The 23767-nt window shown below is 33.3% G+C and overlaps 3 protein-coding genes across 4 annotated transcripts; 2 read left to right on the top strand and 1 right to left on the bottom strand.

Annotated features, from left to right (window-relative positions):
• Nucleotides 1-1393: 1393 nt before the first annotated feature.
• Nucleotides 1394-3605, top strand: LOC115978336 (auxin efflux carrier component 8). Of its 2 annotated transcripts, none has more exons than XM_031100358.1 (6): nt 1394-1965; nt 2460-2640; nt 2759-2844; nt 2936-3093; nt 3161-3237; nt 3325-3605. In XM_031100358.1, the coding sequence occupies exons 1-6, from the start codon at nt 1458-1460 to the stop codon at nt 3389-3391; spliced, it is 1077 nt and encodes a 358-aa protein (XP_030956218.1). In that variant the 5' UTR covers nt 1394-1457; the 3' UTR covers nt 3392-3605. The 2 variants fall into 2 exon arrangements, with proteins under 2 accessions (XP_030956218.1, XP_030956217.1); XM_031100357.1 differs by having other exon boundaries at nt 2457-2640.
• Nucleotides 3606-8713: 5108 nt separating this feature from the next.
• On the top strand, nt 8714-12409 carry LOC115976818 (mitochondrial outer membrane protein porin of 34 kDa). Its single transcript, XM_031098310.1, has 6 exons — nt 8714-8877; nt 8984-9051; nt 10586-10696; nt 10851-10937; nt 11112-11320; nt 11759-12409. The coding sequence occupies exons 1-6, from the start codon at nt 8829-8831 to the stop codon at nt 12063-12065; spliced, it is 831 nt and encodes a 276-aa protein (XP_030954170.1). The 5' UTR covers nt 8714-8828; the 3' UTR covers nt 12066-12409.
• Nucleotides 12410-13697: 1288 nt separating this feature from the next.
• LOC115976817 (hypersensitive-induced response protein 1-like) lies at nt 13698-17744 on the bottom strand. The gene is made up of 6 exons (XM_031098308.1): nt 17531-17744; nt 16067-16277; nt 15093-15213; nt 14893-14984; nt 14710-14806; nt 13698-14315 (listed from the first exon to the last, which is right to left on the bottom strand). Exons 2-6 carry the CDS (start codon nt 16253-16255, stop codon nt 13954-13956), a joined length of 861 nt encoding a protein of 286 aa, XP_030954168.1. The 5' UTR covers nt 16256-16277; nt 17531-17744; the 3' UTR covers nt 13698-13953.
• Between the last annotated feature and the right edge of the window lie 6023 nt (nt 17745-23767).

Genomic DNA, 23767 nt, shown 5'->3' with positions numbered 1-23767 from the left:
TTGAGTTTGGGCTTGATATTGAGCTCGAGCTTAGCTTGACTAATGAATCAAGTCAAGCCAAGCCAAGCCAAGCCAAGCCAAGCTCAATCTTTTATACTTTATAACGAGCTCAAGCTTGAACATTATTTATAGGCTTGTATCAAGTTCAAGCCAAGCTTGAATATTCTATTTTTGTTGTTGAGCCGAGCTTGAACATTTACTACTCGACAAAACTCGACTCATTTACGGCCCTAATAGCATCAGTAAACCAACATCAGAATAGTTCAATTTCATGTGTACAATTCTTGGCTAAGTCAATATCAGTGATATTGAGATTTGAGACTAAAAAGATTTATTATTTTCCCTGATAAAACAGTCATGAATTTTGTTAATCTTATGATGCTCATTGATATTGAATACATTTGATGGATTTTATTTTTGGTCTTACAGAACACAAGTTGAAGAAAGGAAAACACTAGGTTTTTATTTTTGGAAAAAATTGTAAAAAGCAAATTTCATTGTACACTTATTCTCACACTTTTGACCATATGTGGAAAAAAAAGACTTCCTTAGCACTGTTATAAACTTTGATTACTTCTCTAGCAATTCACTCTTTATTCCTCTTTACTACTGAAAAACCTCAAAAGAAGGATCCAAAAACAATCAAAATCATAAGTTTAAATACCTGAGCACACACAAACTTTTCAATATAATCAAGAAGGGTGTATTGGTCATTTACACTTTATTCTTCGGACAAGGAATTGGGCAGTCAGACTATATAATCAAAGCAAAAATAAAATGCAATTCTTTTATGATCTAAACAAACATACAAAATATATTCAGCTTGAATGCTTAAAAATACAAGAATTTTGCACGCTTATAAAAGAATATTAGTAAGGAACAGAGGCATGCACTATGCATGGTCAAAAATCAAAATAAGGGAAGCCAAAGATAAAGTTAAAATATATGCTGTATTGTAGGCTTATAGCCTAAGAGGCAAAAGGTTTAGATTTACCATGTCAGCCTATAGTCTATAGATTTCTCTTTTGCCTAAAGAAAAACCACTCAGCCAAAAGAACAAGAACACATGAACATGGAATCAATCTTTTCAACTCATGATGACAAAAATACCCTAATATTTAGATTCGAAACTGTGTCCATCAATGACACTTAACAATCACAACAGGCAAAGAAATATATGTTAAAAGTAGATTAGTATACATCAAAAAACGTATATGCAACAATTAAAGACACCTATGTAAAAGGGCAATAACTATGCTTACATCCTGACACAAATAATGACAGCATAAGGGCATTCTAGGAAACAAGAAAACCTTTAAGGAGGCTTCTGCTAAAACAGGAATTCCCACCTTAACTTTTCATAGTTTATCAAAGCAACTAAGAGTGCATAAAACAGCTACATTATCAAGAATTCATTCACAACAGATATCTTTTCAGTCCTACAACCACCAAGCATCATGATTTCCCTAGCAGAAGTCTATCATGTTGTGGCAGCCACAGTTCCATTATATGTTGTGATGATAATAGCCTATATCTCTGTGAAATGGTGGAAGCTTTTCACACCAGATCAATGTTCAGGGATAAACAAGTTCGTGGCACAATTCTCAGTTCCACTATTGTCATTCCAAATAATCTCTGGAAACAACCCCTACAAAATGAACCTTAGACTCATATTGGCCGACTTTTTGCAGAAACTACTTGCCTTTTTGGTATTGACAGCAATTAGTAAAGTCAGCCCTAGAGGAAACTTAAATTGGATCATAACTGGTCTGTCTCTGGCAACACTGCCTAATACTTTATTTCTGGGACGTCCACTATTGAAGGCCATGTATGGGGATCAAGCAATTGTGCTCCTTGACCAAATAATTGTCTTACAAAGCCTAATTTGGTACAATCTATTGTTGTTTCTGTTTGAGCTCAATGCCACAAGGGCAGCCCCCATGGCACCACCATTAGAAGACCCAGGTACGCATTCAGAATTTGCACTTAATTCAAAGCATAACCTATATACAAAATATAAATGACATTAGCGGCAGGAAACCCTCTAGCCTGAATTCCAATTTAAACTCCCTGAACATGAATAGTTGAACCATTTCAATTCTTGTTCATTCAACTTTGGTTACCAAAGATAAACCACACCAGTCCTCTACACAACCAAATTTATCTCTTTCTTCTCTTGACTTCAATTGCATGTGTATCAATTAGAATCTTCCCCCAAGTGTTTTTGGTTAAGTACTAACATAGCATCAACAAATGTATGTCAAGGTACTAGAATAGAGTAGGTTGTCAGTGAATTATTGTTCTGATATTGTCTATGCATCAGGTTAGTATATACATACTTCCACATGAAATTTATCATGTGACATAATAATGCATATAATATAAATCTTGGTTTGTGCTTTTTTTTATATAAATTCATATTAATAAAAACTTGTGTTATGATTACTGTTTTAAAGTAGGGGTAGAAGCCCCCCAAGAAGCTCAAAGAAAAGAGGAAGAGGAGGAAGTGAGAAATGGATCCAGAACAACAAGGAAAGTCAAAACCATGAGCATTCTCTTAAATGTGGGGAAGAAGCTTATAAGAAACCCCAATACTCATGCAACTTTGATAGGTCTTATTTGGGGGAGCATACACTTCAAGTAAGCCTGCAGGACCACTAAAAATAATTTTCTTTCTCTAATTATAGATTCTACTTGAGACAGATTGTTGAAAAGTTTCATGATCTCAGCAACAGAGATTTGGTTGAATCTTTTTCAGGTGGAAAGCAAAAATGCCAGGAATTGTTAATCAATCAATAACAATAATTTCAAATGGAGGAGTTGGTATGGCAATGTTCAGCTTAGGTATGAGTAAAAATTTTATAATTAAGAACCGAGAAATTTTAAAATGAACCTTAATAAAATCATTTTAACTTTCAATTGAATTACTTAACAGGTCTTTTTATGGCATCACAGCCAAACATAATAGCATGTGGAACCCGAATGGCAATCTTAGCCATGGGAATGAAGTTCCTACTGGGGCCTGCTTTAATGGCTGCATCCTCCACAGCCACTGGCCTAAGGGGCATGGTCTTTAGAACAGCTATTGTGCAGGTGCATGTACTTTCTGTACTTTAGTGTATAATCAGATATAATGTTAACCAATTTTTCTATACTGCAGGCAGCCCTTCCTCAAGGAATTGTTCCATTTGTTTTTGCCAGAGAGTACAATGTACATCCAGACATATTGAGCACCGGGTAAAAAGAAATGCTTCAACGCATCTTGAATTTAAATGTGCATCTGGTTCAACTATAATCTGAAAACTGTTCATGTTTTGGATACAGGGTAATTTTTGGCATGCTTATTGCCCTGCCGATAGCATTAGCCTACTACTTCCTGCTAGCAATGTAATCTAACTCCATGACCAGGAATCTGTGAGACATAATTCATACTAGGAAAGTGTAAATTGTCAAATATAGTCCACAGAAATATCATCCAATTTATTTAAGTTTCTTTGACATGTGACATGACTGATTTTCTACCAAGCACACAAATGTGTTTATCAAGAAAATTAGCAGGCCAATTGATGAATGGTGAAATTACAGTTACATGTAATTTTACATCATCTTTTATTTTTTACAGCCTCAGTTGGGATTAATAAATTATGAGATTTTCTGAAACAGAAGGTAGTGGATTAATAAGTTACCTTTTAAGTGCTCAGCTCAGAAAATGCTATTAGCCTTGAAGTATTCATGCAATCCATTTGATGGTGTCACTTGGCTCAACATAGCGCGTGCCATTCCCTAAAAAAATGAATAATCCAAATATTCCATGGAACCTACACTGAAACTCAAACAAAGCATATCAAATAGAAAAGTTCAATACATAATTTGAAATGTTGACAGTCACAACCATTTGCATAGACCAATTATTCTAACGTGAAAAATGAGCTGTCACCAAATATCATACACGACTTTATATATATCAAAGGTATCCAGATGTGCAGTATTTGGACTTTCTTACATGACTTTGGTGCTAGCCATCACCTGTAGAACCCCTTGGATGAACCATTAGAATTGTCAAGTAATCCAACATGACTAAAATTTCGTCCTTTTTTTTAGACCAACCCCTCAGTAGGAAACAATTGAGAAAAAGGAACTGTAATCTTTTACTCTCTCCCACCTGCGATCCCCACTGACCCTGCTAATACTCGTAAAGATGTTCAATAGGCTGGCACTAAGCAAAATTTTATGCACTTATGCACTCTCAGGAGATCAAGACTAGCACATTTTGCGCCATACGGCATTGCTGTAGGAAGTAGATCTTTAACTGTGGAGCTTTTGGGATAAAAAGCTTTTGGCTAAAAATCTCTATAACATTTGCCAGTGTTTGGCAAATTATAGTGAATAGCGTTTTAATGTTGTGGATTTATAAGAATGAATAGTAAATTGTACAGGATTTTTTTTTTTCTTTTCTAATAGCTTTTAATTTTAGCTGTTGCAGGACCCTCTTAAAGTTCTTTACATTTGGCAATTTCTGCTAAAACAGATTCAATCTCTTAGGCTTCGCTTGAGAGGAGGGAATATAACGGAATGGAAATGAATGAAAAGAATTATTTTAGAATATTCTTCCCTTTCCTTGTTTGAGAGTTTTAATGAAGGGAATGGAAAGCTCATTCTCTTGTTTAGGAACTTAAGTAGGAGGGAATGGAATAGGTAAAATGGAACACTCATTCCTCTCTATTCCCTTAAAATCTCAAATTTTCATTCCCTTCGAAATTGAGAAGAATTTGAGAGAATGAAATTAAATTTAATGATTTTTTTACTAAAACTCTCAAAATACCCCTATATATTCAACTCTTTATTTTAAAATAGGAGTCTAATAGTAATATTGTCATAAAATGATTTTGTTTCATTCCCTTCATGTTGCTCCCAAATAAGATTACTTACATTCCATTCATTTTCATTCATTTATTTTAAAACATCCAATCAAAGGTACTTAATTTCATTTCACTCCATTCTTTTTCATTCCTTTCCCTTATTTAAATACATTTAATTTCATTCCATTCCCTTATTATTATTCCATTCCATTCCATTGTCTTCCCTTCCTTTATGAACTCTCAAGTGAATCCTTAGGCTTCGTTTGGGAGGAGGGAATGAAAATGAATAAAAAGAATAATTTTAGAATATTCTTCCCTCCCCTTATTTGAGAGTTTTAATGGAGGGAATGAAAAACTTATTTCCTTATTTGGAAGTTTAAGTGGGAGGGAATGAAATGGATAGGAGAGAACATTCATTCCTCTCTATTCCCTTAAAACCTCAAATTTTCATTCCCCTAGAAATTGGAAGGAATGAAAGGGAATGCAATTAAATTTAATGATTTTTTTACCAAAACTCCCAAAATACCCTTATATATTCAACCATTTGTTTTAAAATAGGGGTCTAATAGTAATATTGTCATAAAATTATTTCATTTCATTCCCTCCATATTACTTTCAAACAAGATTATTTATATTCCATTCATTTTCGTTCCTTTTTATTCCTTTATTTTAAAACATCCAATCAAGGTTACTTAATTTCATTCCATTCCATTCTTTTTCATTCATTTCTCTTACTTAAATACATTTCATTCTTTTCTATTCTCTTATGATCATTGCATTCCATTCCATTCCGTTTCGTTCCATTCCCTTATGAACTCCCAAACGGAGCCTTAAAGAACTTTTTTTTTTTTTTTTAGTAGTGCTTTTTGTTGGATATTTTTATAAAAAATATTATATTTATTTTAATATTCATTTATGTGAATTGAGGAAATCAATTACCCCTTAATGTCAGATACGTTAATTGCTAAATTTTGAAATTCCAATATTATTCAAAATTTGAATAGCTATTGTCAATAGTTTTAATCAGAAAACTTATGAACATTAATGTGGTATTAATACCATAATTGCCATCATATTTGGTTTTATTACAAATATATACTTTCAATTCTATACAAAACGTTCTTATTTGAATATGACATAATAACATCATATATGGAAGATATTTCAGCACTTAAATGTACAGCTATTGCTAAATTATTTTATGTTATAATAAGTTACCATATATACACAAGTGAGTATTTGGTTTAAGGAAAGTAAAAACAAATGGCAATATTTATGCATATTTTGAAATTATATAAAACAGATTGGCATTTAATCTTCAGCCACCTTTATGGGACATTTAATTTCATAGCATCATGCTCCTTTCTTTTTGTTCTCAACGTACAAAAGTCTGGCAATGACAACCTCTTGAATCTTGATATCCGGTCTATATTATATTATATATATATATATATATATATATATATATATATAAAGAAAGCTATTGATTATATATTTTAATTTCAATAACTTTATGACTATTTAATTGATATCAAACCCTTTCGATTCTTTGACTAAGGACAAGTTATAGGTCCGGCTATATATATATATATATATATATATATATATATATGGGAACAAAAAATTGATACACACATTATTTTTGAATTACAAAGCTACAGACTTTCAAAAAACAATTTTTATTCTAAATACTTACCGTCTATTGCTTCTTACCATTCACAAAAATATTTTACCTTTACTAAATTTTCCGAGAAAAAGAAAGTACTATAGAGAGCTTATATCCTACGAGCAGTATAAGCTCACAAGGATAATGGCTGGGCTGTTGTATCCTAGGGACAACGTGCAGAAACTATTTGTCTAACTACATCAAATATACCATAGACGACACGATTTGTCTCAAGACAGTGACTTAATCCATGTCTCATCTCTGCCACCTCTTTTGGTAAAATCAAATTTTGTAATTTCCAAGGAAAATTCAAGAATTATCTCTCCTTTATTTCTAACACTTTTGACACTACCTAATACTGAATCTGATCTCCATAAACACAGACAAATATACCAAATCCATTTCCAATGGTGCAATACAATCCTAAATTATGAACTGCAAACATTAGCTCTGCCCAAATAACCATGATTGAGCCTAAATTCTTTACATCACTCAAGCTACTTCAATTATAATAACCCACCCAAAATTCTCAAACTCCAGATCAAACAATCATATAATAAAAGCAATTCAATATGATTTGTACACATTTTGAAACACAAGGGTTACTTCCTTAAAGGCTTGCCGATCAAATAATCAATAGTTCAATTTCTATGTAACTAGTTCCATTGGTTATTTATTATCAAGCCACAAACTCATTAGCACAAAAGAAAATCATTCAACTTGAACTGGAAGAATAAAACAAGAAAGAACCTTAATCCCCATAAAATTGGCTGTCCCAAGGACATGTACTAGCAATAAGGGTCGGACTGCTTGTCCTTGGTGATGTTGTAGACGTGCTTTATGTCCATTTACGGTGGACAGTGCCAAAATTATTGTAGATGCCCCAAAAAACAAACTTGACCTCAACAATTCAATCGGCCCAAAGAGCCAAAATCCTCATGTTAGCGGCATTGACAATTCGAATCCACTCTGGTGGCAATTTGTGTCGTTTTAAGCTGCTGATAAACGCAATCTAGGGATTTTAATCCCAATTTGTGTCGATTTTGTGATTTTAGTTCTTTTTTTATTAGTTCAGGTCACGTGGCATATCACGTGGAAGCACAGGTTGCATGGACATAGCATAGCATTTCGTTTATTTTATTTTATTATCAATATTAGATTGGCCATTTAAAAATATTATTTATTTTAACACAATATCAAAAGAGTTGAGTAATTTCAATTTATGATGACCACTTCATAACGATTTTAAATTAATACATTTTAAACTATTTATAGACCATTTCACAATTAAGGAATGAGGGTAAATTTTAAAGATGAAAATGGTAATTCAAAATTATTATTAAGGTCATGTTAATGGGTGTATTCAGAACAATTGTCAAGAAGCCATTAAAATAGTTAATTAGTTTTTATTTTTTATAAAAATTTTCTAAAAAAATATTTTTTAAACTAATGCCCTTGGGACAATCTTTAACATTTCTTTTATCTCTTTTCTATATATTTTTTACATTAAGAGAATTCAAAAAGTTAATTATGACTTCAAAAAATATATAAAATACTCTTAATCTAATTAAATAATTTTTAGTCTTAAAAAATAAAAATAAAAATGGGGTTAAAATTGTAATTCAACAAAATTAAAAAAAAAAAAAAAACTATTAGAGAAACTCTTTTTCCTAAAAATTAGCATACACTAAACCCACCAATTTAGTCTATTTCAAATTCTAAATTTTATCTTCTTAAAAATCCCTTCAACAATAAATAAACTCAAATTGAAAAATTATATTAAATTCAAAATAAAAAAGAGTCTCATCGCAGCACGAGTGGAACGCGTGTGATGAGACTAGTTATTAATTAGTAATATTAGATTATTTTAATGTTTAAATAATAGTTTTTCAACCTTTTCTTTAGGCCAAAGAAATTTTTGTGGTTTTTTTTTTTTTTTTTTCACTCACGTATTGATCATATTCAAACGAATTCGCCTTGGCTCTCAAGTCATCAAACACCCTGTTTCCCAAGTCATGAAAGAAAACACCCCCAAATCACAGAAAATCGTAAATGGACGGTCCAAAATATCCCCAAATACCTTGATAACCGGATCCAACGGCCCCTGTAAATCTTGGCGGAAATAATAAAATCTGAATAAATTAGGGCTCCCCATTTTTATTCCCCATATATAAATAGTCCCCCCCACCATTTCCATCTACTCACAGCTTACACACAGTGTAGAAAGAAATAAAGAGAGAGCGATTCCCTTTTCCACTTCTTCGTTGTTTTTGTGCTTTTCGGATCCCCATTTTCGCTTAGCCATGGCCAAGGGTCCTGGTCTCTACTCTGAAATCGGCAAGAAAACCCGAGGTCTCTCTCTCTCTCTAAATTTCATGTATGTGTTAGGTTTTTTGTGGTTTTGATTGAGATTGTTTTGATTTTGATTTTGATTTTGGAATATTTTGGTTTGGTTTAGATCTTCTCTACAAGGATTACCAAGCCGACCACAAGTTCACCATCACTACCTACTCTCCCACTGGAGTTGTAAGTTCCTCTCGTTCTCTCTCCAAGAAGATAGATAACTCTGCAATTAGGGCTATATCTGTGCGTGTGTGTGTTGATAAGTTAGGGTTTTATATATATAGATAAAAGATGTAAATGTTGTTGGTTTTGAATCCATTTTGTGAAGATTTATAGCTGAATGTAAGGTTGAGTTCGGTTTTAGATTCAAATTCTATTTGTAGTTTGCGTTAGTAGAATGCTCAGTCCAAAGATCCATACATTATACTTTGTTTGTGTGTGAAGAATGGTTTTGTTCATGTTTTTTGAGCTATATAGTTGTTCTGATGAGTCCAAGTGCATTGTAGGGATACAGTGAACTTTGTTTTTATTTTAGCTATACAGTTAGGGCTATGTTTTTGTGTGTGTGTGTATTGATTGGTTAGGGTTAGATGGTTTATATAAATATACATGCAAGAATATAGGTGCTGTTATTTTGGAATCTAAATTTTGAAGATTTATTGGCGAATGTAAGGTTAAACTTGTTTTTTTTTTTTTAAATTCAAATTATATTTGTAGTTTGACTTTATAGAATGCTCAGTGGAAAGATCTATTCTTTACACTCTTAGTGAGTGGGAAAAGTTTGTTCATGTTTTTGGAGTTATATAGTTGTTCTGATGAATCCAACTGCATTGTAGGGATATAGTGAACTTTATTTTTTTTTATTTTAACTATATAATTGGGGCTGTATTTGTGTGTGGTTTCTGTGTATTGATAGGTTATATTCAAATTAATATACATGCAGAGATATATGTTTTGTTGCTTTTGAATCCAGTCTTTGAAGATTTTATTGATGAATGTATGGTTTGGCTTGCAATTTTAGATTTATTATGTGTAGTTTGGATTAGTAGAATGCTCAGTCCAAAGATCTATGCTTTATAATGTGTTAGTTAGTGAGAAATGATTTTTTTTTTCATGTTTTTGGAGTTATGTAGTTGTTCTGTTGAATCCAAGTGCATTATAGGGGGTCAGTGAACTTTGTTTTTATTTTAAATTTGAATTTTTTTTTAAGTGGGTTTTTAAGCATGTAGCTGTATGATTTTCTTTGCCTTTAATCACATATATTTAAGATGATTTTTGGGGCATTTGATAAATTAATAAACTTTATTCAAAAAGAAAATCACTAACCAGTTCGCAGGATGTTAACTTAAATGGCATCAATGTCAAGAAAAAGTATAAAAACCAATAAATTTGTCACAATTTAGAGGTAGAAAGGTCTGTTAAATCAGACATCCATTCAAACAAGGACCGTAAAATCATTTTCCTAAGATCTGTTGTACCCTCTCCAAATAGTCCACATAATGCACAGTAGTATTGCATGCCAAATATCACCATTAAGAGGTTTAGCAAACCTCTACTTCCAACATTCCAGCAAATCAAACGATAATGTATTATTGAGGGAATGGTCCTCTTAATCTGGGTTATCATGATATTTTCATGTCCGTTTAGTTTGAGCATTCTGGCTTCAATATTATGAAGTTATTATGTTTCTAATGTTTCATGGAATTTATTATTGTAGGCTATCACTTCATCAGGAACAAAGAAAGGTGAGCTGTTTCTAGCTGATGTTAACACCCAACTGAAGAACAAAAACATCACAACTGATGTCAAAGTGGACACAAACTCCAATGTAAGCTCTGCCTAATCTGGTTCAGTTGTATTTTCTCGAACCAATGGGGTGGTTATGATCAGTAACTTTAAGGTGTTTATAATCTTGTGGATTATTACTCCCCCCTCTTCTATTTTACTGTATAATTGTTTCTAACATTCTGTGTGGTTATCAGCTTTTCACAACTATTACAATTGATGAACCTGCTCCTGGGCTGAAGACAATCTTTAGCTTCAGAGTTCCTGATCAAAGGTCTGGCAAGGTAAGCTATATAATGTCCATTTTTGTATGATGAAATAGTATAAGCAAAAGTGGAGTTTGTATTAATTGAAACTGAAATTCTTGAGTCTTGGTATTTCTTAATAGTTGAAGAATATACTCAAACATGGATATTGGCAGTAATAATTGTTTGGTTCATTTATGATTTGTTGAACAGGTGGAACTCCAGTACTTGCATGACTATGCAGCGATAAGCACCAGTGTTGGTTTGACTGCAAACCCTGTTGTTAACTTCTCAGGTGTTATAGGAACTAATCTTGTTGGACTTGGCACCGATCTCTCTTTTGACACAAAGACTGGGAATTTCACTAAAGTCAATACTGGATTGAGCTTCTCCAATGCAGACCTAATTGCTGCCTTGACCGTGTAAGTAATTTTTGGAATGGTGTGAAGTGTATGCATTTCTTTTCTTTTTTGTTTTTAAACATTTGATACATAATTTTGAATCTATGTCTCATTCTAAACATCATCAACTATTGTGATCATTACCATCATAATTATTATAAGTATCAAGGGCTCAATTGTCACATGTTAATGTGGAAGAACTTACATGCTTGTAAGTTTTTCCCTTTTTTCGTGGGCTTTTGGAGAGGGTGGGTTCTTTTCAAATTTTTAGAGTACTTATTTTAAAAATGATCCTTGGTTGTCATGGTTATGTGGACACGACCTAAGGTTACATCTTAGATGATCCACTTTATTGGTGACATTTGTTGTATGTAAACTGACTGTTGTTGCTGCTTGTTCTGTCTAATATGATGAACCCCTTTCAAATGGTGCATTATTTGACATCTATTGATGATACAGGAATGACAAAGGTGATACCCTGAATGCGTCCTATTACCACACAGTGAACCCTTTGACAAAGACAGCTGTTGGTGCTGAGGTATCCCATAGTTTTTCAACCAATGAGAATACCATCACTGTTGGCACCCAGCATGCGTTAGATCCATTGACCACAGTGAAGGCACGAGTTAACAACTTTGGCAAGGCTAGTGCTCTCATCCAGCATGAGTGGCGTCCTAAGTCATTGTTCACCATTTCTGGAGAGGTAGACACCCGAGCCATTGAGAAGAGTGCTAAGGTTGGACTGGCTTTGGCTCTCAAGCCATGAGTATCCTTCCCTTTATGTTGCGGAGCATTAAGGTAGGTATTAAGAGCTTAGTTTAGTTGTCTTTTTGGAAAAAGAGTGCTTATGATGGTGACATCAACTTTATATTTTGGTGGTTTGTAAAATAAATTTTAGATGGTTCACAAACCCATGTTACAATTTTATTGAGTTCCCACATTCTCGCCACGCTCTTGGTAAAACTGGGGATGAATAGCCCATGAAGAGGTGGACTTCTGAGATTTTGTTCTAATTCCTTGATGGTTTTTTCTTGGCTATTTCCTTTTTTCCTTTCCGGTATTTCTGGCTCTTATGGATGTCTTGGTAATTGAAGTTTGTTTCAATTTTCATGGGCTTCTTCTCATCTTGTCTATTTTGTTATTTCTCTGTATTAAAACGTGCGGTGGCTAGTCAATAGTTTCTTACTGATATACTATATGACTTTAGGAGAGAAGTATAATGTGGGATTTAGATTCCTAGTCAATAGTCATCCATACCTGCTGGAATTCTGAAAATCCTATTGTGCTCTCTCTATGCTAGCTAGATTTCAGATTTCAAGACTTGAAATCCTAATTTGGGTGGGGCTGTTGAGGTAGGGCAATAGACAATTAAAGAGGTTGTCATGAAATCTTGATACACCTTTTCCCACTGCTGCTCTAATGTTCTAGGTGCTATGGCCTGCCTCTTGTCTTGTAATTGGTTTTTCTGGTTCAATTTGGTTGAATATTTGGCATGATCCTAATTGTTTGGTTGAATCCCTTTGATTCAGGGCTGGGGTTGAATCCCTTTAGGCTGTGTTATATATGTTGCGACTTTGTCAACAATTTATGCATACGTTTTATTGATATTGTGGTTAGGATTGAAAAATCAAGTACAATGAGGACTAGTACCAATATTTTCAATAAGGTCTGATAGGGATTCTGAAGTATATTTTTAGTTGGTTTTCTGACATTTAGCTGTGGCTAATGCAGTTCAGTGAGTGAAGCCCCAATTAAGAGTACACCCAATGAATTCCTTTGATTATTTTATATAAATTACCTTGTCCTCTGTCGACATTTGTATGAGCACATCCTTTACCAAGTCATTAACCCAGCTACTTAACGTCCTAAAGTGACCTCAAGCCCGGGGTTTTGATTTGGTTTTTGAAATTGCAAGTAGCCCCCAGAGGATGTCATGAATGAGATATAAGGGTGACGAATGGTTTCAATTCAAATTCTAGCCTTTTACTCTCCAATGATGCAGCATACAACGGTTTAATTCGAGTTCATTTAAGGGCAAACAACCAAACTCTAGATTGGAACTCCGAGGATCTGGAATATGCATCCCAACCTGGGTCCTGGGCCAAGCAGAATAAAAACTGCTGAGCTTATTTATTGGTTGCCGTTCAATGTTTCTCTGTAAGGTAGGACCATTTTAGGTGCGATTTTGGTTGTTTTTCCTCAGAAAATTGGGAATTTGGGATGGGTTGGGATTAACTACCCCAACCTGCTGAAAGGTTCTCTTCCTCTATAACTATTGGTGCATTTCCTTGTTGCAGAGAAACGAATCAGTTGCATCACTTCGCCCTATCCTTCACCCTGCAACTTCTTGTTTTAGAAGTAAAAAATCAAATCTTCAGTAATCAAGAATGCTGCTGGCTACTACTAAAATCGCTCCACCATGTATATTTCTTAGCATAATCAGTTAATATACATCAGATAACGGAATAACATAGAACTTTTAATTACAAGCTTAAACTTGTGAAATTTCAAATTTGCATTACCAACAAAGCAAACTCCTGAATAATGCTTTAAGGTTTAAACACAACCAACTACAGAGTAGAAAGCGCTGAAGAGAGCACACTTACACGCACAATACCTGCTTCAGATCCCTGAGGAAAACCTCCATGAAACTTTTATGATTGTTGGTGAGAGGCCTGAAGCAGCCCATCTCGAATCTGTGTGGCAACATCATGCACGGTACCTGGTCCATGTGGGATGAACACTGCTGAGGATTTAGAGGAAGCACCAATTTCCTTCATGGTGTCAAAGTACTGTGTGATAAGGACCATGTCCAACACATCCTTAGCAGTAGTCCCTGGCACATTGACTGAGAAGCCGATGACACTCTCTCTAAGACCATCCACAATTGCCTGGCGTTGCCGGGCAATTCCCAGTCCTGAGAGATACTTGGATTCGGCCTCACCCTCTGCTCGCTTAATCTGTATAATTTTCTCTGCTTCTGCTTTCTCGTTAGTTGCTAACCTCATCCTTGCAGCTGCAAATAGGTGGTGATTCATAAGGACATTGGCGTTGTACAATGAGGCCTTAAACAAAACAAACTATTGAAGCATAGAAACATAAAGGTTATATAGAATCATGGATAAGTTAACGAATAGTGAATGATGAGATATGTGGTGAGGATCTTGTTTGCAGTTAGATGTTTTTTTAAATAAAAAAAATTGCAGCCACAACCACTAGTTCAGCGATGCATATTTTGAGTACATACTGCTTCTGACTTCTGAGCAATCACTCACCAGTCACAATGACACTCTCATCATGCACATTTTTGTATGGATAGAAAAATCTTAAACTCATGAGCTTTTTTACAATTAGATTATTCAATGAAATCATCTAAAGCACTAGCATAAGGAATTTTTAGAGTGGATTACCAGCATTAATTTCATTCATGGATCGCTTCACGTGCTCATCTGGTTCTATATCAACAATGAGCGTCTGAACAATCTCATATCCGTAAGCAGACATAGCCTGTGGATCATTTCAAAGTAATTTGTTAGTCAAGTGTACATGGACTACAAGAGATTGTGCGACTGCTTCTTGTCTTAGCTTCTGACCTTTTCAAGCTCATCCTCAACAGCTTTCGCAATGCCATTTTTTTGCTCAAAGACATCATCTAACTCTAGCTTTGGAACTGCACCTCTGATCACTGATAATTGGGAGAAAAGAGGTCAAGTCCCTGAAGTATTTGATGGACTGGTGGACAGCAAAATATGATAGGATTATATGATTAGTTTAGGACATTTTGGGATCATACCATCAAATACATAGGCTTGGATTTGGGTTCTAGGATTGCTGAGTTTGTAGAAAGCATCATAAGCCTTATTAGCCAGAACACGGTATTGAACAGATGCAACAACATTAACAAATACATTGTCCTGCAAAAGAAAGATTTAAAAAAAAAATGTTTATTGATCATTTATATTATCCAGTTAGAAAAGATGTAAATATTATCCTTACTATTATTTAAGACACCGCTTATGAAGACATTATCCATTGAAGCAATTCCTAAATTGGTACTGATATGACCATTCATTCTTTTACTTCAATACAACTTTCTTTGAAGAGTATGATTTCCTCTCTTTTTTTAAACGAGGAATGTCTTCTCTTGACTATTGACTTGGTTGGAAAGTGTTATATGTTTATCGAAAATATTAATGTCTACATCATTCAATGAGCTTAGCCATGAACTTATGGTTTATGGTCAAGTGAAACATTAACCATGATTTTTTTAGGTCACTGGCATTAGTTTTCAGAAAATTGTATTCGATTTGTTCATAGATTGATGTTTCTTGCAGGACCTTCTTAGTTGGGCCAAGAAATAGCTTTGAAACTCCTTGAACCACCAACAAGTTAGACAAATAGAAAATTGCTTCAACCTTAGGCAGAAAAATTGATCAGGTTGGCCTCATATCTCAACAGTGTTGCATACAAGAGTCTCAAATTACAAATAAGTTAAATGGTTCTAGTCAGAACCCCAGAGACAAGGCAAATTACTTAGATGGGACCTCAACGCTTTGAAATGAAAAACTACCTATGTTACCATGCAAATCACAAAGTGAGAATGATTCAGATGATAATTGTAGGACTTTAAAGTTGTTCCCCTCCTTTCATTAATGGTATATCCCATTACCATGTACTGGCAAGACAGGGCATAAGCAATATATTATTTTGGACTGAGAGGTAAAGAAATTTCTTTAGAAAAAAATTGTGTACAATTATGAAACAAACCTTTGTCTTTGTCTCACAGCGAACATCCAACTGCTGCAACCGAAGTGAGACAAGGCCAGCAAGCTTACTTCCAGTAACCCAAGGTACACAATGGCATCCTGGCTCAAGTATATCATCATACTTTCCAAATCTCTCCCTTACAGCAACTGTGGACTGGTTGATTTTCGCACAACAAAATAGGTTACCCATATCTAAATTTTAATGCTCCTCACTGAAATAGGAAAAAAGAAGCAAAAAAGGGAAACAATTTCCCATATGACTTACAGTAAAAGGGATTAGGAAGTTGAAAGGAATTCATCTATCTTAATATCTGAACTAGATTGAAATATTGTATGGTTTACATCCTTAGTTGTCTCAAGTAGATTGATCTTTGGAGTCATTTATGACATTGCTTTTTCCGCCATCTAAATGACACTAAGAAATAGCTTGATATTGGTTTGGTTATCACCAACTTATGTGAAATTCGCACAAATGTAATTTAAAGAACTACTCTAAGCTATATTATAGCTCAGCATAGTCAATCCCTAAGTTAGTGTGGAAGTATCCCATACTCCCATTTATTAGACAGTAGCCCAAACAAAGAAGGTTGATCTCAATGTGAAGATTGTAATTTCAAAAGACAAATTTAAGCATAATCAACAACTTGTAGAAACTTATAAAAGAGATTGAACTTGAAAAGTATACAACCTCATTAATCCCTGGGTGAGAGTAGGCCTCCCATCCCACATACACCAAGTAATTATAGGGAAGAATCCCTTGATGGTGGCCCCAAGATGTTGGATAGACTTGAACTCAGAACCTCATAGATTACATGAGGCCTAAAAACTACTAAACCAACCCTTTGGTGTTATACTCTGTCCAGCTTTTAGAAGAACTCAATAGTCCCTCATTCTTCGGACGAAGTAGATATAAATTAGACTGGTTAAACATGCAATAGTTTCTTCCATTAATATTCAGCACTAAAGCATATTTCAAGAACTTAGTTATGTTATAATACTGTTAAGGCCATTGAATCAATAAAGTCAACTGCCTGAAACAATAATATTGAAGCATCTTTTCATAAAATATATATATATATATGTAGGATTTTATACCATTGAAAATCCTATAAAATTTAGGTGATGTTTCTAAATCCAACACATTTTGATTTTATGAAACTCAGGATACCAATAATAAAAAATATAGATTATAGAAGATAATAAAGAACCCAGATGCAAAACACAAAGATGATTACAAGTTAGTTATATATAGCTTCAAATTCAATTTATTTTCTTTCGACACTATATTCCGTCGCAGAATTATATATCAGACAGTTGGAAAGTCAATAACTATGTAGGATATTAAAGTTTTAAAACTAAAGTGTGTGAACTAATTTTTCCACAGTTTAGTGTTTAGAACAAGAATCTCATTCAAGTGACACAGGCACACCCACAAACACAGAGAGAGAAAGAGAGAGAGACATACCAAAAAGTTGCAGAGGTAGGTAGAGAGAGAGTGAAATGTATATTAGAGGGATTACTACTACTGAGAAGGAGGATATTTATAGAGAGAGAACCAAAAAGATTACTGCGTGATACAGCAAAGCTGCCAACTTCCCAGGATGCTTTACAAGGAATTTTGGTTAGTTTGGTGTTTTACAGTTTAGTTCTAAGTTCCAATTCCAACCCATTGGTTGAGAGTCAGCGACAGGTCGACAACATCAATCATCACACCGACCCGTTTCTATTGTGGGTTTGGATCAACCCACTAGGTCAAAGAAATTTAAAGTATTGGGCAAACCTTGCAAACAATATTTTAGATGGGGGTATCATTCTCAATTAAACTCTCATTTGTTTGCATTCGAAAATCTAATATAAAAGATACTCTCCTGGCCATAATTAAATTCAACCGTATGATAATAAATTGATGTTATACCCTTAATAAATTCTCTTCTTCTTTTTTTTTCTTTTTTTTTTCCTCTTATAAAGGAAATATTCAAACATTGAACTATGTCATAATTTTCACTTTGATAATGATTTTGTTTTTATCATCAGGTCAAGATATTAATTAGTTTTGATGCGGGTTTAAATTGAGATCCCTTATTCACCGATAAAATATTATATCAATTAAGCTAATCCATAATATAAAAGTGTTAATGAGATACTGAACATATTGATTAATTAATAGGCTAAAAGTGCAAAATAAAGTATAAAAGAAAACCCATAGACTTTTGAAGGGATAAAAATTTGGAATGTAGGTTTAAGAAAGGAGAAGGTATCTCTTGCTGGTAGGGTTGTGCAAAAAAACTGTCTGACCTGCCAACCCGCCTGATCCTAACCAAATGGACCAAACACATGCGGGTACATTAAGTGAGGCAGGTTGAGTTGAGTGGGTTAGATAAATAATTTAGCGTGTCGAGTTGAATAGCAGGTTAAGATATTTTTAACCAGTCACAAGCTGATTCGGCCGCATACACACACACACACACTTTATCATGTTACAAAACTCTAACTCATATACACACCCACTTTATTTCTCTCATCTCTCTCTTTCTTTTTATTTTTATTTTTTTCATTTTCATACTTCTCTTCCCTAATAAACTACAGTCACTCTCAAATCTTTTGCTATTATTCTTACTTTTTGTAGACTTCTAATTTCAGATTCTAAGATTTTTTTTCTTTTTTGTGTGATAAAAATTCAATCATTCTAACAAAAATTATGTAGTATTTGTAATTATTTTTAATAAAAATTGCAATTCTTTCTATCATTTTTTTTTTTTTTTGAGAGAGTAAGCATTTATCCAATTTAATTGAAATAATTTCATTTAGTAAATTGAATTTGCTAACCTACCCAACCCGCTAAGTTGAAATCGTTAAGATTTTTAATTGACTCATCGGATTTATAGATTGGTGAGTTGGCAGCAGATTGTAATTTTCTCAACCCTCTATGGTTAAAAATATTGTCCTCCACCCGCCCAACCTAACCCAATTCATGCACACCCATGCTTGTGGAACCCACATTTCAACTAGACAAATGCTTTGCACACCAGGTCCATTTGAAAATATCTCCTAAGAAAGATAACCTAAGCCCATCCTATCTTGTTTGACGTCATTGTGGGCAGCCCATCTCAAACCTCTTATTTCTATCATATTCAATTTGGTGGAAATTTCTTCTCAAAAAAAAAAAAATGGTGAAAATTATCGAGGGGTATGATGACTCTCTAAGATACAATGAATTCCAATTAGTCGATTAATAAAACTAGCATGTAATCCATACAGACGTATGGATGCATTTAAAATTAAACACAATTTTTATTATAAAAATATAAAATTTAAATAATTAGTCAAATTATTAAAAAAAAAAATAATTTGAAGTTAGAAGTTGAACTTGATGCCAAGGTAATTGTGGACTTGCTTAAGTCTAATAAAAAGCCTAACACTGCCTACTCCCCTCTCTTGTCTAACTGCAGGTTACTCCTCGCCATGGTTCCACAAGTCAGGGTAGCTCATGTGTTTAAGGAAGCTAACAAATGCGCTAATTTATTGGCTAAGAAGGGCTGCTCCTTGCGGGATGATTTTGTTTAGTTTGATTCTCCCCCCTCTTCTGATTTTGAGTCTATGCTAGCCATGGATTGTAATGGTTTGTATGTCTGTAGAATTGTAAATGCCAATGTGGCTGCTGTACTAAACTAGCTTTGGCTTCTTTTGTTTAATAATATTCCCTTTTAACCAAAAAAAAAAAAAAAAATAGCATGTAACACATGAATACATGTAGATACATTCATGGTTGTCAAAATCCCAATCTGGATTCTATAATCCTACAATTTTACAATCCCACCTACCCAAAACAATCCAAATCTTTCAAGAATCTTTGCAATCGTACGATTCTGAAGATCCCAAGTAATCCTAATTTCTTGTAATTTTCTTTAACTTAACAGAAACCTCAGTTGGACCCAAAAATATACCCAAATGAAAAATAACATCCCAATAGAGTGTCACATTTTGAGATTTTTGGCCTCTTTAAATGATGCTTACAAATGGAAGTAATGATGTATTGTAATTACATCAAATGGATGCAAATTTTTGGTTTTTTTATGAATATATAATTTATATGATTATTTAACATACCAATTTTTTTTCCTCAAATAATATAGGATCTTACAATCCACAATCCCACATTCTTCCCACGATCTTACGTAGGATTCTGATTTTGACAACCTTAGATACATTTAAAATTAAATACAATTATCATAAAAATATAAATAATTAGTCAAAAATTTTTTAAGTAAACGTAATTTAGTCACATATTAAAATTCTTACCTTAATTTAATACTGTGGGGTCCAATAATTTGTGGCCCCGGCCCATTTTTACATTGGGGCCCAAGGCCCGAGCCGAGGAAGGTTATAGCCGAGGATAGGTAATAAAAGTCCAAATAGTCTTGAGACACAGCCGAGGATGATTTTTTCCTCGGCATATCCAAGATCTCCCTGGAAGAAAGGGCAAAAACGGTATAGGAACAGTTTGGGAAAAAATCTAAAATATCTAGGTCAATAGAGAAGGGTACGCTGGATAGTATAACGACCAAGGACAAAGGGAAAGCTGCCCTTACTGCCATTCAATACTCTGCACCTGACAGAGCCATACTCTTCAGTTTTTACAACCACCCCCAACCACTCTGGGTATGGGCTGATGGGACAAGTATCAGTCATGGAAAATTGAACCCACACGTGGACGTTGGATAAGGGATACAGGCTAGTATAAAAGGAAAAGTAAGCAATCCACGGAAAGAGGCTGGGAAAAATGGCCAAAAACCAGAGCCTCCCAGCCCGCCTCTAGGAGAAAGACTCCTAAGGCGAACACGATTTAATTATGTATGAACACCACGGAAAACCACTGTCTTGTGACCAAGGCCTAGCCTTTCAAACCCACGCTCTATATATGATATTGTTTGGGCCTTTTTACGCGCGAACCCAACATTATTAGGGGTCGTTACAAATTGTGTCCCTACAAATACTATTTATGATTTTTTTTTTAATTTTTAATAAGATAGAACGTGTGGTGATCTTTGTTGTGTAATGACTTTTATTGAGAATATATGATTGGTTTTTTTTTTTAATTCGTTAATATTCGATTCTTAATATTTTGCACTCATTAACTCACTTAGCACAAAGATTTAAAAAATTAAGTGAACACATGACACAAATTTAAGTGGATAATTATGATGTGGTCCCCATATAAATTTAGATATAGGTGCAAAATTAGATTCTAATTTCAAATTCTAATTGAACTTTCTCTAAACTTTACCTATTAATATAAATATATATATGTATTTATATATTTCTTCAAATAGGAATTTGGTGGAACCTCCCTTGTATAAAAAAAAATAATTAAAAAAAAAACTTATTACTTTCTTTTTGTTTTGTTTTGAATAAAACCTATTAATATTTTCTCTTAATCATCAAGAGATTTTTATTTTTAGAATCATTAAGAGATTATTATTAGTAGATACAATACATTTATTTTATAAATGCATTATAACTTGATTTTATAGCATATTTTCTATGATAATTATTTTTATTATTGGATTAAAACACTAATTAATTTCGGTATGTATCATATTCCAAATTTTATTGTCTGGGGATAAAAATTTCATCAGTTGAGATAGGGAGTGGGAGCCCACTCATCCGTTCTAGTTGTATTAAAAATAAATATATGCTAAAAAAAAAAAAAACTTCAAGCATGAGTGCTTGACTTCCTACTTGCCACATGTTTTTTGTCCAAAGTCGATAGGATCATTTTAGGATAAGGATAAGCATGTGCTGATTGTACCAATAGTTGTCAATAGGGCCATAGAAGATAGGTAGGATTATCAAACCCAAAAAAGGGCCATATGGGGTAGGGTTTCTTTATGCTACATTGAGTAACAAACAAGTTACGACCAGAATAATCAATAAAATTAATGAATAAACAATAGCAACAAGATAAAGATAGAGCACATTGTTTTTAGGTTCTCAATTAATCTCAAACACATAATGACATTAAATTTACTCATTCTTAAAAAAATATAATTTTTTTTGATAGGTTAGAAAAGATAAAATTGATTGTGTTTTATTGATTAATATAATCTTGTATATAAATTTAATCAAAGAACTTACTATATTGTACTTAAATAATTCTACCTTAGTTTCGTTCTTATGATGATGTTCTTTCCTTCTTCTTTTTTTTTTTTGAATCATCTACTTGTTATATGCATAATTAATGATTAAAATTATACAATCTTACTAAATGTATCAAATTTTCAACGGAGAAATTCGTATATCCTTTCTCAAATGACACCTCACTTGGGCCTACTGCAACACAAAATGAGAAGGGGTATGTGAATTTTTCAGTAAAAAATAATGTGACGCTAAACTTATTCAAAACTATATACAAAGAAATCAAAAATAATTGGCAATGGCAGTGAATGTTCTTTTAGGTTAAATGGTATTGGATTTTACACATAGGTATAACTAATGTTGTGTTTGAATAGGAAATTTTAAGATGAAATTTAAATTAAAGTTGTAATTTAAAAATTCATAATATTACTTATTCTTGTTTGGAACTTTGGATTAGATGCTAGGAAATTCCAAGCATCACTACACATTTATTTTTATGTCCAAAAAAGTCAATAGCATCTTTTTTCCAGATGTTGCACCTGTAGTTATCAACGGTCTTTGTCTTTATTTATTTTATTTAGAATAAGTTAGGACCAAAAATAAAAATTAAAAAAAGAATAGACAATAACATGGTAATGACCGAGCACATTCTTTGTTTCTCGTATCATGATGTGCCTTATTTTTAACTCAATATTATATAGGAAGAAATCAATTACAAAATTATAATTTGCTAATAATGACAAATAGTCAAACAATGAACAGCCTTCTCGGTTTAAACAATACGATACTGAAAATTCCAAACAGCTATAACTAAAGAATTTTTTGTTTTTTGTTTTTTAATTGCAATTACATCAATCGGGCAAGTCTAAAGTCACCGATTAAAGAATCAAAAATCCATTTAGATATACAGAAAACAATAATTATGGAACGAACTATATCAATCATAAAAATTCAGATTTTCTCTCTTTTTAATGACATTTAATGTAACTAATTCTCAAATATAATCCTACTTAATGAGAATAATACATGAACTATAAAGATAAACTTTCTTATAAAAAATTTTCATCGCGTGAGACTAGTGTTAATAACCAGTGAGCCACTTGAAAAAGTAATAGAGTTTTACCTAAAATAAATTAATTATCTTAATAAAGAATGAGTTACATGAGAAAGCACATTAATTTTACAACGTGTAATGCATACATATATTAAGCACAAACAAAGTTTATATCCAATACATTCAGTAAATACTAAAATGAGTTTTCTTTATATATGGATCATGGAAGTACAAACTACAAACAAGAATTTCTCTTTCTCCTCACCAATTCGCTTCTATTTACTTAATTTCTTGATTAAAAAATATACATCATTGTGCTTGATTGGAAATTCCTCTTCTTTCTCTTTTGAAGGTTCGCAAACTTAAGCGTAATTCCAAGGCGCACCACTAGCCTTTTTTGCTCTCCATGCTAATGTGAGTAGTGGGCTTGACTTCCCCAACTTGAACCTGAGTCTAAAAGCCAAGTCAATCAAAGCTTAACGTGTTGCAATGCCACAAAAACAACCTTGAAAA

This window comes from Quercus lobata, chromosome 2 (assembly GCF_001633185.2).
Source record: "Quercus lobata isolate SW786 chromosome 2, ValleyOak3.0 Primary Assembly, whole genome shotgun sequence".
Classification (NCBI taxonomy): Eukaryota; Viridiplantae; Streptophyta; class Magnoliopsida; order Fagales; family Fagaceae; genus Quercus; species Quercus lobata.
This window is presented reverse-complemented; position numbering and strand designations above follow the sequence as displayed.